General features: G+C 39.5%; 1 protein-coding gene across 2 annotated transcripts in view; it reads right to left on the reverse strand.

The window, feature by feature from the left end:
• Nucleotides 1-1298: 1298 nt before the first annotated feature.
• Nucleotides 1299-13279, reverse strand: part of EPHA4 (EPH receptor A4) — a 94382-nt gene continuing 82401 nt past the window's right edge. For both annotated transcript variants that reach the window (XM_077488290.1, XM_077488289.1), the window contains exons 14-18: nt 10363-10512; nt 8556-8749; nt 6141-6296; nt 5111-5763; nt 1299-4060 (exon numbers count right to left, since the gene is read on the reverse strand). In XM_077488290.1, the coding sequence (XP_077344416.1) occupies nt 5649-5763; nt 6141-6296; nt 8556-8749; nt 10363-10512 (615 nt within the window). In that variant the 3' untranslated portion in view covers nt 1299-4060; nt 5111-5648. The remainder of the gene's footprint in view (nt 4061-5110; nt 5764-6140; nt 6297-8555; nt 8750-10362; nt 10513-13279) is intronic.

Consider the following 13279-nt stretch of genomic DNA (forward strand, 5'->3'; position numbering starts at 1 on the left):
TCTGCTTAAAATTTTAAAACCTGCTAGCCAATATTTGTTGGCGGAAAGTCTGATAAAAATTGTCCGATGGAGCATACACACGGTCAGATTTACCGCTTACAGCCTGTCATCAAACATTTCCCGCCAGAAAGTCCGATCGCGTGTACAAGGCTTTACTGTTTTTTGAAACCGTTAAAGCGGAACTAAGCCCATCAATATATGATTTACTGCTGTTCGGTGGCTCTGAACTTCAGATAAATGGCAACCTCTGGAAAGAAGAAACAAGAGCAATGCTGGAGGCAATTTAAAGCACACAATAAATTTGGTAGCATAAATATTAATGTAGAATGTATATTCTTTGCTAAAGAATATTATTATTGTTATTTTTTTTTTTATCAGGTTGTTATGGGTAAAGTTTCCCTTTAAGCTATAGGTATTTAAAGTGATTGTAAAGTCTCGTTTGAAAAAAACAAAAACAAACATGCTATACTTACCTTCTCTGTGATGTGGTTTTGCACAGAGCAGCCCCGATCCTCCTCTTCTGGGGTCCCTCTTCGGTGCTCCTGGTCCCTCCCTCCTGTTGAGTGCCCCCACAGCAAGTAGCTTGCTATGGGGGCACTCAAGCTGCAGCTGTGTGTCCATTTAGACACAGAGCTGCCGTTCAGCCCACCCCCCCCCCCTTTCTCCTGATTGGCTAACTGATTTTGATTGACAGCCATGGGAGCCAATGGCGGCGCTGCTGTGTCTCAGCCAATCAGGAGGAGAGTCCTGTGCGGCCGTGGGACTCCTGGACATCTATGGAAAGAGATGGGGCTCAGGTAAGTATTAGGGGGGTTCTGAGGTGACTGCTGCACACAGAAGGCTTTTTATCTTAATGCATAGAATGCATTAAGATATAAAACCTTCTGCCTTTACAACTCCTTTAACAAATCAGTATGGCTGCCCCCATGTATTTATATAATTGAAAACATTTAAAAAACAAAATAAAACACATTGATTACAATATTTACACTAAGATGACCTCTTTTACAGTGAATCTAGAAACATTTATAAGACAGTAACATTCCCTTTCCCGCATTTATAAAAGACCAAAACTGAAAATAAATCTGTCTTTGTTTTCCACAATAACCAAAGTAATTCCAGCTATAAATTTTCCAGCCCAGGTTAGAAGGTGAAAGAAATGAATTTTCTGCTATTAATTCAAATGTAGCCGTTTCCTTCACTTTTCATGTATGAGACCGTAAATAAAGCTTTATATATAAATGTTTCATTAGTGAAATAAGTATATTTTCCTATAATATAATCAAACAGCACAACTCTTGTAAACTTTCATTAACTACTTTATTTTTTTTTTTGTTTATTTTATTTTGTCCAGAATGCAAACTTTGCATTAACTTTGCTATTTTACAATTTTACAAACTAGGTATAAAAAGACCATAAATAAAGAAGATAAGTTATGTGTACCTAAGTTTTAGGGAAGAGGAACCAGTTACTCTTCCCTGCGCCCAAAAAAAAATGCAAAAATTACAAATGAAACAAAAATAGAAAAACATAACTCTAAACAACATATGAACCAAAAAGAAAAAAAATGTTCTGTTAGAATGCTTTTTTTTTTGTTGTTTTGTTTTTTTAGAACAAGCTAAATTAAAACTTCTCTTTTGCTGTGACACAAAAAATAGAACGTCCCTTTTCTTTCTCTGGTTAACATTTGGTGGGGTTAAGTTTGGGTTAGGAAGTGAAAAATACTGCTAATGATAAACTGGATCAATCTAGAAGTTTTCTGCATGGAACTGGACCTAAAACTCAGGCCCAGTTATAGGCATTTAGGTTAGCGGTTCTCATCCAAAGTCGGGTATTGCTAGGTATACAATTCTTGTAATATATAAAGAAATAAAAAAAAAAAATGTTTTGGCAGTAACACACAAATACTGATTAATGCATATCATCTCTCGCCTGCAGCGTACGTGCAAAGTCATGTACAATAGAGTCTTTTGGGAGGTATGAGGGACGAAAGTGGAGGTCACAACATTGGTAAAATAGGGATAATCATTAAAAAAATTATTGCTGGTGCCTGATTTATGGCAGCATTTCCAATGAAGTCAATTGGTATTAACATTGTATGGCTTCTGAAGTGTAACTCTAGCCAAAACTTTTTTTTTTTCTTTTTTGGGTTGCGAAAGTTTAACTACTGTATCAGATTTTTAATGCTATCTTGGTAAATTTCCCCATTGGGGATGCAAGGAGGGAAATCCTTTCCAACAGAAGATAGATAGCAATAAACACTTGGTTCTGAGTTTTCTTACTCCTAAAACGCCACTATAGCATTAAGATTGAAGTCAGTCATTTATTAACTTAATGTTGTGCACACCATTTCCTTGGCTTCAAAAACAGCCAGATACTCTTACTAACTAGTTACTGCTCACGTTACCCTGACACTACCGAATTACCAAGAGCGATACACAGGCATTTGGTAGTGTGGGGATTACCATGTCAGTAACAAGTGTTGGAAGCACTCATGTCTCAACGTGTTGGAAAGGCTCTGCCTTATAGTAAGGTCCTTCTGGAGAAGGAAGCAATCATCGAACTGTATGCCTAAATGTTGATTTAGTAAATCAACCCCATTGGTCTGTTCCAGCATATATGTCTCTGTGCAACAAATACCTTTGAAGGCTATATGCTTCTTTTTGTGAAGGATTGGTTTATAAGCTGAAATATCTAATCTGATAGGCATCCCTCATGGGACATCTGAGATGATTTAGTAATGTCAGTTGGTGCCTATAGACATTATAATCTTTACTCAATCTTCCCAAGATCATTGATGGCCATCTAATGTCTATGCTTACCTCTAAAACCCTACTGGATTCTAGATTTGATTTCTGGACCCGAATTCTGCAGTTTTCTCTTCCCTGTATTGAGATTTATTAATAACCATAAACCATGCCAAAAGGCAGTCCACCCTTATTTCAAATGATCTAACTGTTCTATAGAAAACACCATGGCTTTGACATATGCTGTGATTCTTGGTTATATCTGTTATACGGAATGGAAGCCTGATGAGATTTCCTGATGTGTTCTCTATCTGTGTCCTGAATGCTATCAAAATCTCTAATGGTTGCACGTAATTTTTTTTTATTTCCACCTTTTTCGAAAAATATTCTTAGGCTCATTGGTTTAAGAGTTTAAGCGATCACACATGAAGGAACATAATCTCTGTAGGGAAGGATGGTGAAAAAGCTTACATTTCCAAGATTTAAAATGATCTGCTAATCTTAAAAGCTCATAGTGGTCAAACTGAACAGCTTTGAGGTGAGGACAATTGAACAAAGACAAAGGGTTAAGCACAAAGATGTAAGTTTATATATATATATATATATATATATATATATATATATATATATATATATATATATGTATATATATTTAATTGGCAGCTCTACCTGGTTGTCACTGGTACCAGTAGATAGCAAAAAATGGAAAAATTGCATAATTATTTTTTTTTCTTGTTGAATGGAAATTAATATTACAATACAGAGGCCTATACAGATGAGGAACAGGCCTCAATCGGAGTGCGTCAAGTCTTTGTTGTTTTTGGGAAAACCATAAAGCAAAACAGTTCCTCGGCCCATGGTAAGCTGGGTCCATGCTTAAGGTTAGTTTGGCATACAATTAACTCCTTAGTGACTGCAATGCTCTGCTCACACCTTGTCCTCTTAAATGTGCAGTGGAACAGAACAGAAACTGGTCTTGGGTGAAGTGCCTTTATTCCCTTTTAGAAGAACAAGCATTGAGATGGCCATGTGACCTCAGTGATATGATTTACTGAAGGCAAATATATCCAGGCCTTGAAGACATGGCATCGTTAGTAAACATCAGCTAGCTTCCATTGTCATTATACACCAGGGCATGGAATACACAGGAAGACCTGTGGGACCTTGTGGAATTTTCTTGCTGGAGAAACAGCAGCTGTGTCCATGACATCCTCAGAACCCCCTCTGAAGTTTTAAGAGAAACTTTTTGGCTTCAGTCAGTTGTGTCTGTGGATGATAGGCTTGCCATGGAGATTTGACAAGAGTGCAGTTCCCTGAAGAAAAAAAAAAAAAGACACATTTTTAGATTCAAGTAACACAGCATTCAAAGCAAGATATTAAATGGGACAACGTGGCAGTCTATACATTTTTTAGCACCCCTCAATATTTCTGATTGCCCATTCTGATAAAATGAACGTTATCCCCAAAGATTCAAATTTCACGATGAAGCTGTGAGCAACCAGTGCTGGCTATAAAAAGAGAGATGTTTTGACAATGACAAGCATCCAGCAACTGCCAATTCTTCGAGTATCAAGCTTTGTTTTTTTTCCTCTTTCTTTACCTTGCCATTGACCATTTCCTTCTCTCAACTGAAAGGATTTTTTAAAACAATTTAAAATTTTTCCAACATACTGCATTCTTTTCTGCATGTTTGTGCTGAAGATTGTGCCGAAGACTGTGCTGGACTGACTAGATTAGTCACTGGTCTTGGGTGAGTAAGGAGTAAGGTGACCAATGGTGGATACTGGTGGTAAACCCTCTTGGGGCTTGGGCTTCTGCCTTTCCGGTACAGCTCTAAAGTCGTTTCCAAATATAGACTTGGAATAATAGAAAAGAAGGAGCGCCGTTGTCCAAAAGAATGGAAGTTTGATGGTAGATTAAGAGGGGTTTATTGAGCATAGCACATTTTCTTGATGTACTTGTCGCTATTCTCAATAAACGCCACTTTATCTACCATCAAACTTGCATTCTTTTGAACAGTAGTCTCCGAGTTGTGGCCCTTTGCTTGCTTTTATCTGGCCCTTGAGGCATTATTCCCCTCCCCTGTCAGCAACCTGACACCGATCATTGGGCACTATTCCACCCACTGCCACCAACTATGGGGCACCTTTCCTCCTACTGACACCAATGATGGAGCACTATTCCTTCCACTGACATCAATGACAGGACACTATTCTTCCCACTGACGCCAATGATAGGACACTATTCCGCCCAGTGAGATGCAGGGCCTCTTGAAGCAACAACCTTGTCACAGCATAAACCTCTGTTATTCTAACACCAGTGGAAGATGACCCAACAATAATGTACCAATGGGGATAACTCACCTTTAAATTCTTTCCAGACCATCGTCTTTAGGTAGTACAAACACATATCCCTTAGATCCTGATGTAATCTCTCACCCTAGCACATGTCCACAAGATCCTAAAATTCTCTGATGAACAGGAAGCAGCCTCCATTGGTCCCTTATTCTTCCCCTACAACGGTCTGCATCTCCAGCAATAGATCATGTGGTTATTCCATTTGCCCACACTGATGAAGTGATGTATCCATTCCATAATGATGTCCATGTTACACGCAAAATCAACCCTCAATGAGATGGTGGAAGGCTGGTAAATCATATGCATCTAGTGACATGAGAGCTCCCCCTTGGATATGACCATCTTCCCGATGTGAGTGTGGCACGAATGACTATTTCCATGTTGAATGGGTTTCTCCTCAGCCCCTGCGATAATTTAAGTCTCTGTCCGGCGGGGTGAGGTTAATGTAAAAAAAAGTGCAGTTCTTCAATTAAAGTGCATGGATGAGGTAAACTAATTTTTCAAGAGTTCTGAGTGTGTAGCTTTGTCCTGATGCACTAATAAGTCAGACAGGAACCATCCTGCCTTGCATCTGTTGCATCTGGGTCCTCATTCCCTGGACACTGCTCAAAATCTTGTTCTGGTGTGCGGGGGAAGTGATACCAATCCGGGTTAGGTCACTGTACAGAGACGAGAGGAAAAGATGATTTAACATTGCAGGGATCAGTATATATACAGATATTTATAAGCTCCTTCGTGCCCCCAAAAACAGAATATCTGATGACAGGTTATATTTGTTAGGTTGAATTTGGTGCTAAGGTCCTACACAGATTATATGACAGTGATACTCACTAAGAGAAAATGGTCATGATACAGAAAGGGGAAGCTAAAGGCAGGGTAGGAACCTTGTATAATGCCACCATGGCAATGTGGGAATAGCATGTAATGTCAAGGAGCTATCGCTTTTGATGAGATTCCCACTTAGAAACCAATACAGTATTATCTTTCCCTCAACTACAGAACAAGAATGTAAAATCTTGATCAGGAATGAACTTACTCTTGGTTCACGTGCACGACAGATTCCAGGTTGTTATACCCAGCTGCTGTGAAGTTATCTTTGTATCGCTCCATTTTAATGGCCTGCAGCCAGTCCAATACAGAAACCACCTGGGACCATTCAGGCGAGCCAGGGTCCAGTAGAGCAGTGTTTGTTCTAAAGGATAGAAAACCATTGGAATGTTAGCCTATTTAAGTAAAAATAGTTTCTAATGCAACATTATGAATGGATATTACAAATTGCTAGAGCACTTAGACAAGAAGCATCAGGCCTGATGTCCCATGAATGTGTGCATGTAAAATGCCTGTGTTACCCATGGCAGCCAACCCAATTCCTGCTGTCATTTTTCTAATGAGGGGTAGTGAATTCTCTTTAGATTCTAATGGGTTGCTATAAATAACAAGCACAAATTTCAGACAGTTGACTATACCAGATCCATTATTTCTATTAACAGACATTTTTTACTTTTTTGCATACATTATTATTATGTGTTATGTTGTTTAAAATATGCCATACTGAATATTAATGTTTTTCTGCAGTCACAAACTCAATCTGAACTTCATAAAATTGTCTATTGTTTTTTTTGTGTTGTCTAATAGCAGATATTATCTTTACATGAGTGTGTGGAGCATTCTGCAGATTCCCACTGTACTGCCCCTATCTCTAAGTTATGCCCTAATCAGTCTTGCTGTACTTATACTGTTTATGTTGCGCTCAATCGCAATGAAACAGCCCAATCAACAAGATACTGGCCAATTTCCCTGAGAGCAGACAAAGCCCAGCATGCAGGGGAGATAATCCGCTCTTTAATCAACATGTTCCTGAACAGTACATATGATGGAATCGGTGAGAATAAGGGGGTCTTTGAAGTAGGGTTCGGGGGAATGTAATTCTCCTCGGTTCCCTCTGTGCTGGACCTTTGGGGTAATTTCTTTAGCAGATTCACTGCCATGATTAGTAACATATCCTGTAGCTGATGTGCAAAAAAGGCCAGACAACTGCTGTGGCTTTCTCACTCATACCGAGAAAGAAATCAAGTCTGCATTTGAGTGCGTAATACGAGTACAGAGAAAGGTGAATTCTTAGGATTCTAAAAGAAAAGTAGGAGTTGTACCTCTAAGTTTCCTTGTGTACCTGCTTTATGCAGAAATGTATTAACTTGAATAAAACAAGGCTTTTTTTTTTTTTTTTTTAACATCCTTTACTGTAATTGGTGGATTGGGTTTCACTTATAACTTTGGATTTAAAAGACTAATAAATCTACAGCCCAAGTAGGCCTATATAAAACATAACCCAGCAGGGTTTACATAAAACAATGGATTGGATTAATAGGGTGCATTTAATTGGGTGCTGGGCTAGAATAACGCAAGTCCCATAAGGCAAGGGAGGAGGAGAAAGTCTGAGCAATATCTTTAAATATGCACTAAGACAAAAGTGACTTTAGCTGAAGTGATTAAGAAATTAGAAGACTGATACACACTGAGTATTAAGGAAACCTATCCTAAAATTTAAAAGAAACATGTTTTAGGGCTGTTTCACACTTATGTGTTTTTTGGTGCTTTTTGCAGAAACGCACTACAGTCCAATTAACATGGTTTCCTATGTGACATGCTGACGACTATGCCGCTGCATTTTTGGAACGGGTCAGAGACTTTTTGTAAATGTAAAATTATGCTTTTTTGGATCAATAGACTGCAATGGACTGGCTGCAGAAAAGCATGCAGTGCGTTTTTGACGCATTGTTTTAAATCTGCCAAACAAAAAATTGGGCAAGAAAAAAAGAACATAAAAAACTGTGTAAAAAAACACATCAAAAACATGTGTGAAAAAGGCAAAACGCACTGCAAAAAGAACTGCAGAAACGGATCAAAAGCAAACTGCATAGGTGTGAACCAGGCCTTAAAAGCAAACTGGACTCTAATTAAGCAGACCTTCAATTCAGCTATTTATCTGTACAAACCTGCAGACAGGTTGAAATGTTAACAGCAGCATGAAGCTGTATCGTTATAGCAAATACATCTAACAATTTCTCAGTGTGAGCCTCCCTGTGAATACCCATGGGAATGCGCTAGCTTTCTAAAGTATCCAATCAATATCTATAAAGAGAGATACTTAAAGGTCTGTGCAGTGTGGTTACAAATGTAAACTGATCGCAGACAAATTCTGGGTCAATAGAAGGAGGGGGAAATTAAACAGTTGCTGTTATAGTTCTTTCCTAGTTGAATAATTTAACATACTGATGCTGATATGACTGTGTGGTGGGACCTCACCGTCGGGACTTATAACCCATATATCTACTACAATGGAGCCATCGAAGGCCAGTACAATTTAATTAGCTTGCCCCATTTCTGCTCTCAGCTCATCGTTTACATGCTGTACTGAAAGATACAGTCTACAAACTCATGTATTTCTTACCTGGAGCCTTCCAATCCAGTCCTTTTTAGGCTGTTTGGGTTCCGGATAAGCTTATCTAACATACTAACGATCTGTCCAAACTTGGGCCGGTCACTGCGCTCCTTCTGCCAGCAGTCTAGCATAAGCTGATGAAGAGCAATGGGACAGTCCATGGGAGGGGGGAGACGATAGCCTTCTTCTATGGCTTTAATCACCTATAAAAGAAATGGAAGATTAGTCAGATCATCACAAAGGTGGAGACCTTTCATAATTTACCAAAAAGTATAATTTGACCAGACACATGTTAGCAGTAATAAGCTTGAAAGTGCAAAGAAATGTTGCAGATTATATGACACAGCTCATCATGATTACAATATTTTTCTCATAGTTGAATATTGCTGTGTATTTATGTGTGTAGCAAGACTGTGTCCCATGTCAAGAACATTTAAGCAATATATACGATTGGGGAATCTAGGCATATACAATAGCTATTTTTAGCCAATCAGAAGACAGCATTCAATCATTTATATTTTAAGACAGAGTTTTCCAAACTTTTTAAAATATAGGGCCAGTTTACTGTCCTTCAGGCTTTAGGGGGCATCCCAGCATCTGTGCCCCATCATTGGCTTTAATGGGAGGAATAGTGCCCTATTGTTGATATCAGTAGGGGGAATTGGCGCTCCACCATTGGTGTTAGTTGGTGTAATAGCGCCCAAGGGGCCAGATAAAGGTCAAAGGGCCACATCCAACCACCCAGGTAAAGACTACTGCTGTAAGATGATGAAACTTTACTTTTAATTGGATGCAATGAGTATTTTATTTCCACACTGGGTACAATTCAACTTGACAGCATTCAAAAAAGTGTCCTTTATCTATCCATCTTGAGATATCCTTTAATAACTGAAGGGTAGCACAGCCAAATTAGGATTTTGTATCAATAGAAAACAGTGTACTTATCAGTATAAAAAGCTGAAACTGTCTGAAATATCACTTTCTATATTATGTTTCAGGATCTGTGGGCCAGATGACCCTTCCATTCTATATCCCTGGCCATCTCTCCTTGTAGCTGGCAAGAGAGCATCAGATTTCCAGCTGCACCTGGACGAGGTCTAACTTGTGTGATGACTTCCTTTCCGTATTAGAAAAAGAGGTATAAATATCTCTGGATGTGCCTGCAGAAAACCTTTGAGGAAACCTTTGCACAATACACAATCCCTGCCTCAGTATGGGATTGCACTGTGGACGATATACTCAAGGAAGCCGAGAAAGAAGGAATTCTGCATTTTCCTCTTGTCATTGTACGAATATACAATGTGGACTATTTCCCTGTTGCTATTCTTAGGTTTCACTGGGTCATCTATAGACAGCTGTCTGCCTGTGATCCCATATGAGACTCTACAGATGGTATACTTAAAATAAAGAAAAAAAGAAAACAGATATACATAATTTAAAGAAGGAAATTTAGCAAATTATTTTTTTTAATGCCCCCTAAGGACAGCCATTTAATTGGCTCAAGAGATAATTAAAGCAGCTCACTACGTGTTTTACAATGCAGGCTCTTCTCCCTGCGGTGAGTGTGTTAATGACGCATCGAGCAATATAGTTACACGACTGATAGCGCCAGTAGCTCAGGTTTTGTAAGAAATGATGTCATACTGTTAAATAATCAGAATCCCTGCTTTGGCATAACCTGCGGAATTCTAATTAACACAGGAAATTCCAATCAGTACTGCACATTTATAGAACAAGAACGAGTTTTATATAACTAATTGCTGATGAGTGAATGAGCAAACATTTTCTTTTTAAGTCAAGAAAAACTGATGCTTACATCTTGATTGGACATATCCCAATAAGGCCGTTCACCATACGACATGACTTCCCACATGACGATGCCATAACTCCATACATCACTAGAAGATGTAAACTTCCTGTAAGCAATGGCTTCTGGTGCGGTCCATCGGATGGGAATCTTACCTCCCTGTATGATAAAATAAAATCTGCATTTAATAGAGTTGAAGTGCCATACAAAATACAGACCCCCTTTCTATAACAACTTTATAAATCATTAATAGCAAAACAAAAAATGCTAAATAATTTAATTAATTCACTCCCTATCGATTTTATGCAGAGCACTGTTTCAGCCATCAAAGAGTGGATCTGTTGTATAATAAAGCTCTCTTAATAGGAAAGTGCAGGAAGCAGCAAATTAACTATGGGGGGGATTTGCTAAAACTGGAGGGTGCAAACCTGGTGCAGCTCTACAAAGAAACCAATCAGCTTCCAGGTTTTATTGTCAAAGCTTAACTGAACAAGCTGAAGATAGAAGCGGATTGGCTATCATGCAGATTTGCACCAGATCCTGAGTGTTCCAGCTTTAGTAAACCCCTCCCCCCCTTTGTTTTATTGCATTCTATACATGATTCTGTATTAACTGAATATCTATTTGCACAGCGCCTGATTCTGTAAACATTTACAGAATACTGGTTTAAAGTAAAAAAATGAATTCTAAGCTGATGGATGCAAACCTTATAAAAAAGCAGACATAATGTAAAGGATACACAGGTACCATATTTAATATTGTTTATACATTGTCCTTAAAACAGAACTTCAACCCAAAGGGGAAATTCCACCTGTTTGCATCCACATTTGGCACTTGTTGGGGAAGGGGTAGTGGGCACCCTCTTCTGGTCAGATTGTTGCAGTGATCTGTGCGGAAGTTCGGCCCCCCCTTCCTTCCCCCAGCAGCCTTCTGAGACACATCACGGGTCCAATAGACTGCTGGACCGTGGTTTGAGCATGAGCAGTAGAAAACCGTCTGTGAAGCCGAAAGGCTTCACTGTTGGTTTCCCCTACTTAAGATGCTGGCATTTGGACCTGAAATCAATTGAATTAAGGGACGTCGCTGGATCACTGGATAGGCGAGTGTCCTTATATTAAATGTCAGCAGCTACAGTATTTGTATCTGCTGACTTAATTTTTTGGGGGCAGACTGGAGCTCTGCTTTAAAGTGGACATGTCAAGGTGTCTGTTAAGCCCCGTACACACGAGAGGACTTATGTCCGACAGACTTCCGAAGGAGTTCTGCCGGAGTTCCGACAGAGTTCGGACGGACTTTTCGACTGAGCGGACTTGGCCACACACAATCACACCAAACTCTGACGGATTCGAACGTGATGACGTACGACTGGACTCGAATAAGGAAGTTCATAGCCAGTAGCCAATAGCTGCCCTAGCGTCGGTTTTAGTCCGTCGGAATAGCATACACACGAGCGAATTTTTCGGTAGGAACTGGGTCCGGCGGAGTTCCGTCGGAAAAATTTGAAGCATGTTCCATTTTCTAAAGTCCGTCGGACTTTTGCGAATCAAAAGTCCGTTGCAGCCCACACACGATCGAATAGTCTGACGGAATCATTCCGTCGGACTTTGGATGTTGAAAAGTCCACTCGTGTGTACGGGGCTTTACTGGTCACAGCTGGGAATCTCCTATTTACAGGGTACAGCTCAGCCCTGCAGCATCAAGCACAATGAAGGTCCTGTCCTTGAACTAGCATTGCTTGAACACTCAGGCAGTGGTAGCTCAAGAGCTGGACAGAGTTGTCTTCATAGGTCTTTAGTTTTTTTTTTTTAAACATCCAGTTTTCAAATTTAAATGCATAAAATGCATTGGGAAGATATGTTCCCTTGAGCCGTGGTACACAGTCACAATTGTATATTGTTCCAAGCTAAAAATGTACATTTACTACAAATCATAAAAGAGATAGGTAATGCCTCAACTACTGGTTTTGCCTGCGAAATAGATTGCTTTAAAAAGTCTTCTCCTTTAAATGAGCTTAGTAATGAAGACAGAAATAGCTTACAGAGTTTCTATCACAGATTTGTGCTGTCAGCAGTGGCCTTAATCAATTGCTCATCTTGTCTATCTCAGGGAAAGGTGACTGCCAGTGACAGCTATGGCCTGCTGTCATCGGGCTGTCACTACACCATTTATGATCATAAAATATTGCATAATTTAAAGTGAGTGATGAGACTGGGTAGCACACAGCTATGATTTATGTTAGGCTGCAGCAGTGAAGGTGTTACACATCATCTGCAACAAGATCCGTGCTGGTATGCCTTCAATTAATGGAAAAGCCAACAAGGGCTTGGCTTCCGCAGCAGGCCTCAGTGCTTGGTTAAGTTTGTAAAGCGACTCCTTGATTTTTATCTCTGCTCGATTCACTTGGCTGAGATCCTACAACTGATACACCTAATTGTTGTGGTAATGCACAAAGTGTGTTCCCTTTCCCGTACCCCCTCTCCCTTAGAAAACTTTTTTTTTGTTCGTCTCAGAGCTGTTTATGTAAACTCTGAATCATGGAATGCAGCTTGGGAACAAAGAAATGCACAGAGGAATATATGAGACCAGATGCCTTGCCTGTAATTTTATGGAGATCTGTTTGCACCTATTTTAGAGGCAGGGATAAGTAAGGCAGCTGTGAATTACACAATTAACCTTATTAAATAAACATTCCCAAAGTTTTTAAAGTGATCTTAATAGGCTGCTAACGCTTTGTAACAAGGCATACAGAAGCATTTTCTGGACTTTTGCAATTTTGGATCTGGCGGTGCAATATCTCAAACCGCTAGGCATACGCCAGTGCTAAGCTGTCAGCACACCATCACACAACAGGCATATCCCTCAAGAGAACTCAGAATTTAGTAATAGCTCACGCTGGTTTGCGAGATATATATAATGTATTTATTTA

This window comes from Lithobates pipiens, unplaced genomic scaffold (assembly GCF_037356315.1).
Source record: "Lithobates pipiens isolate NorthernLeopardFrog02 unplaced genomic scaffold, aLitPip1_a1.2 Scaffold_18, whole genome shotgun sequence".
NCBI classification, from domain to species: Eukaryota; Metazoa; Chordata; class Amphibia; order Anura; family Ranidae; genus Lithobates; species Lithobates pipiens.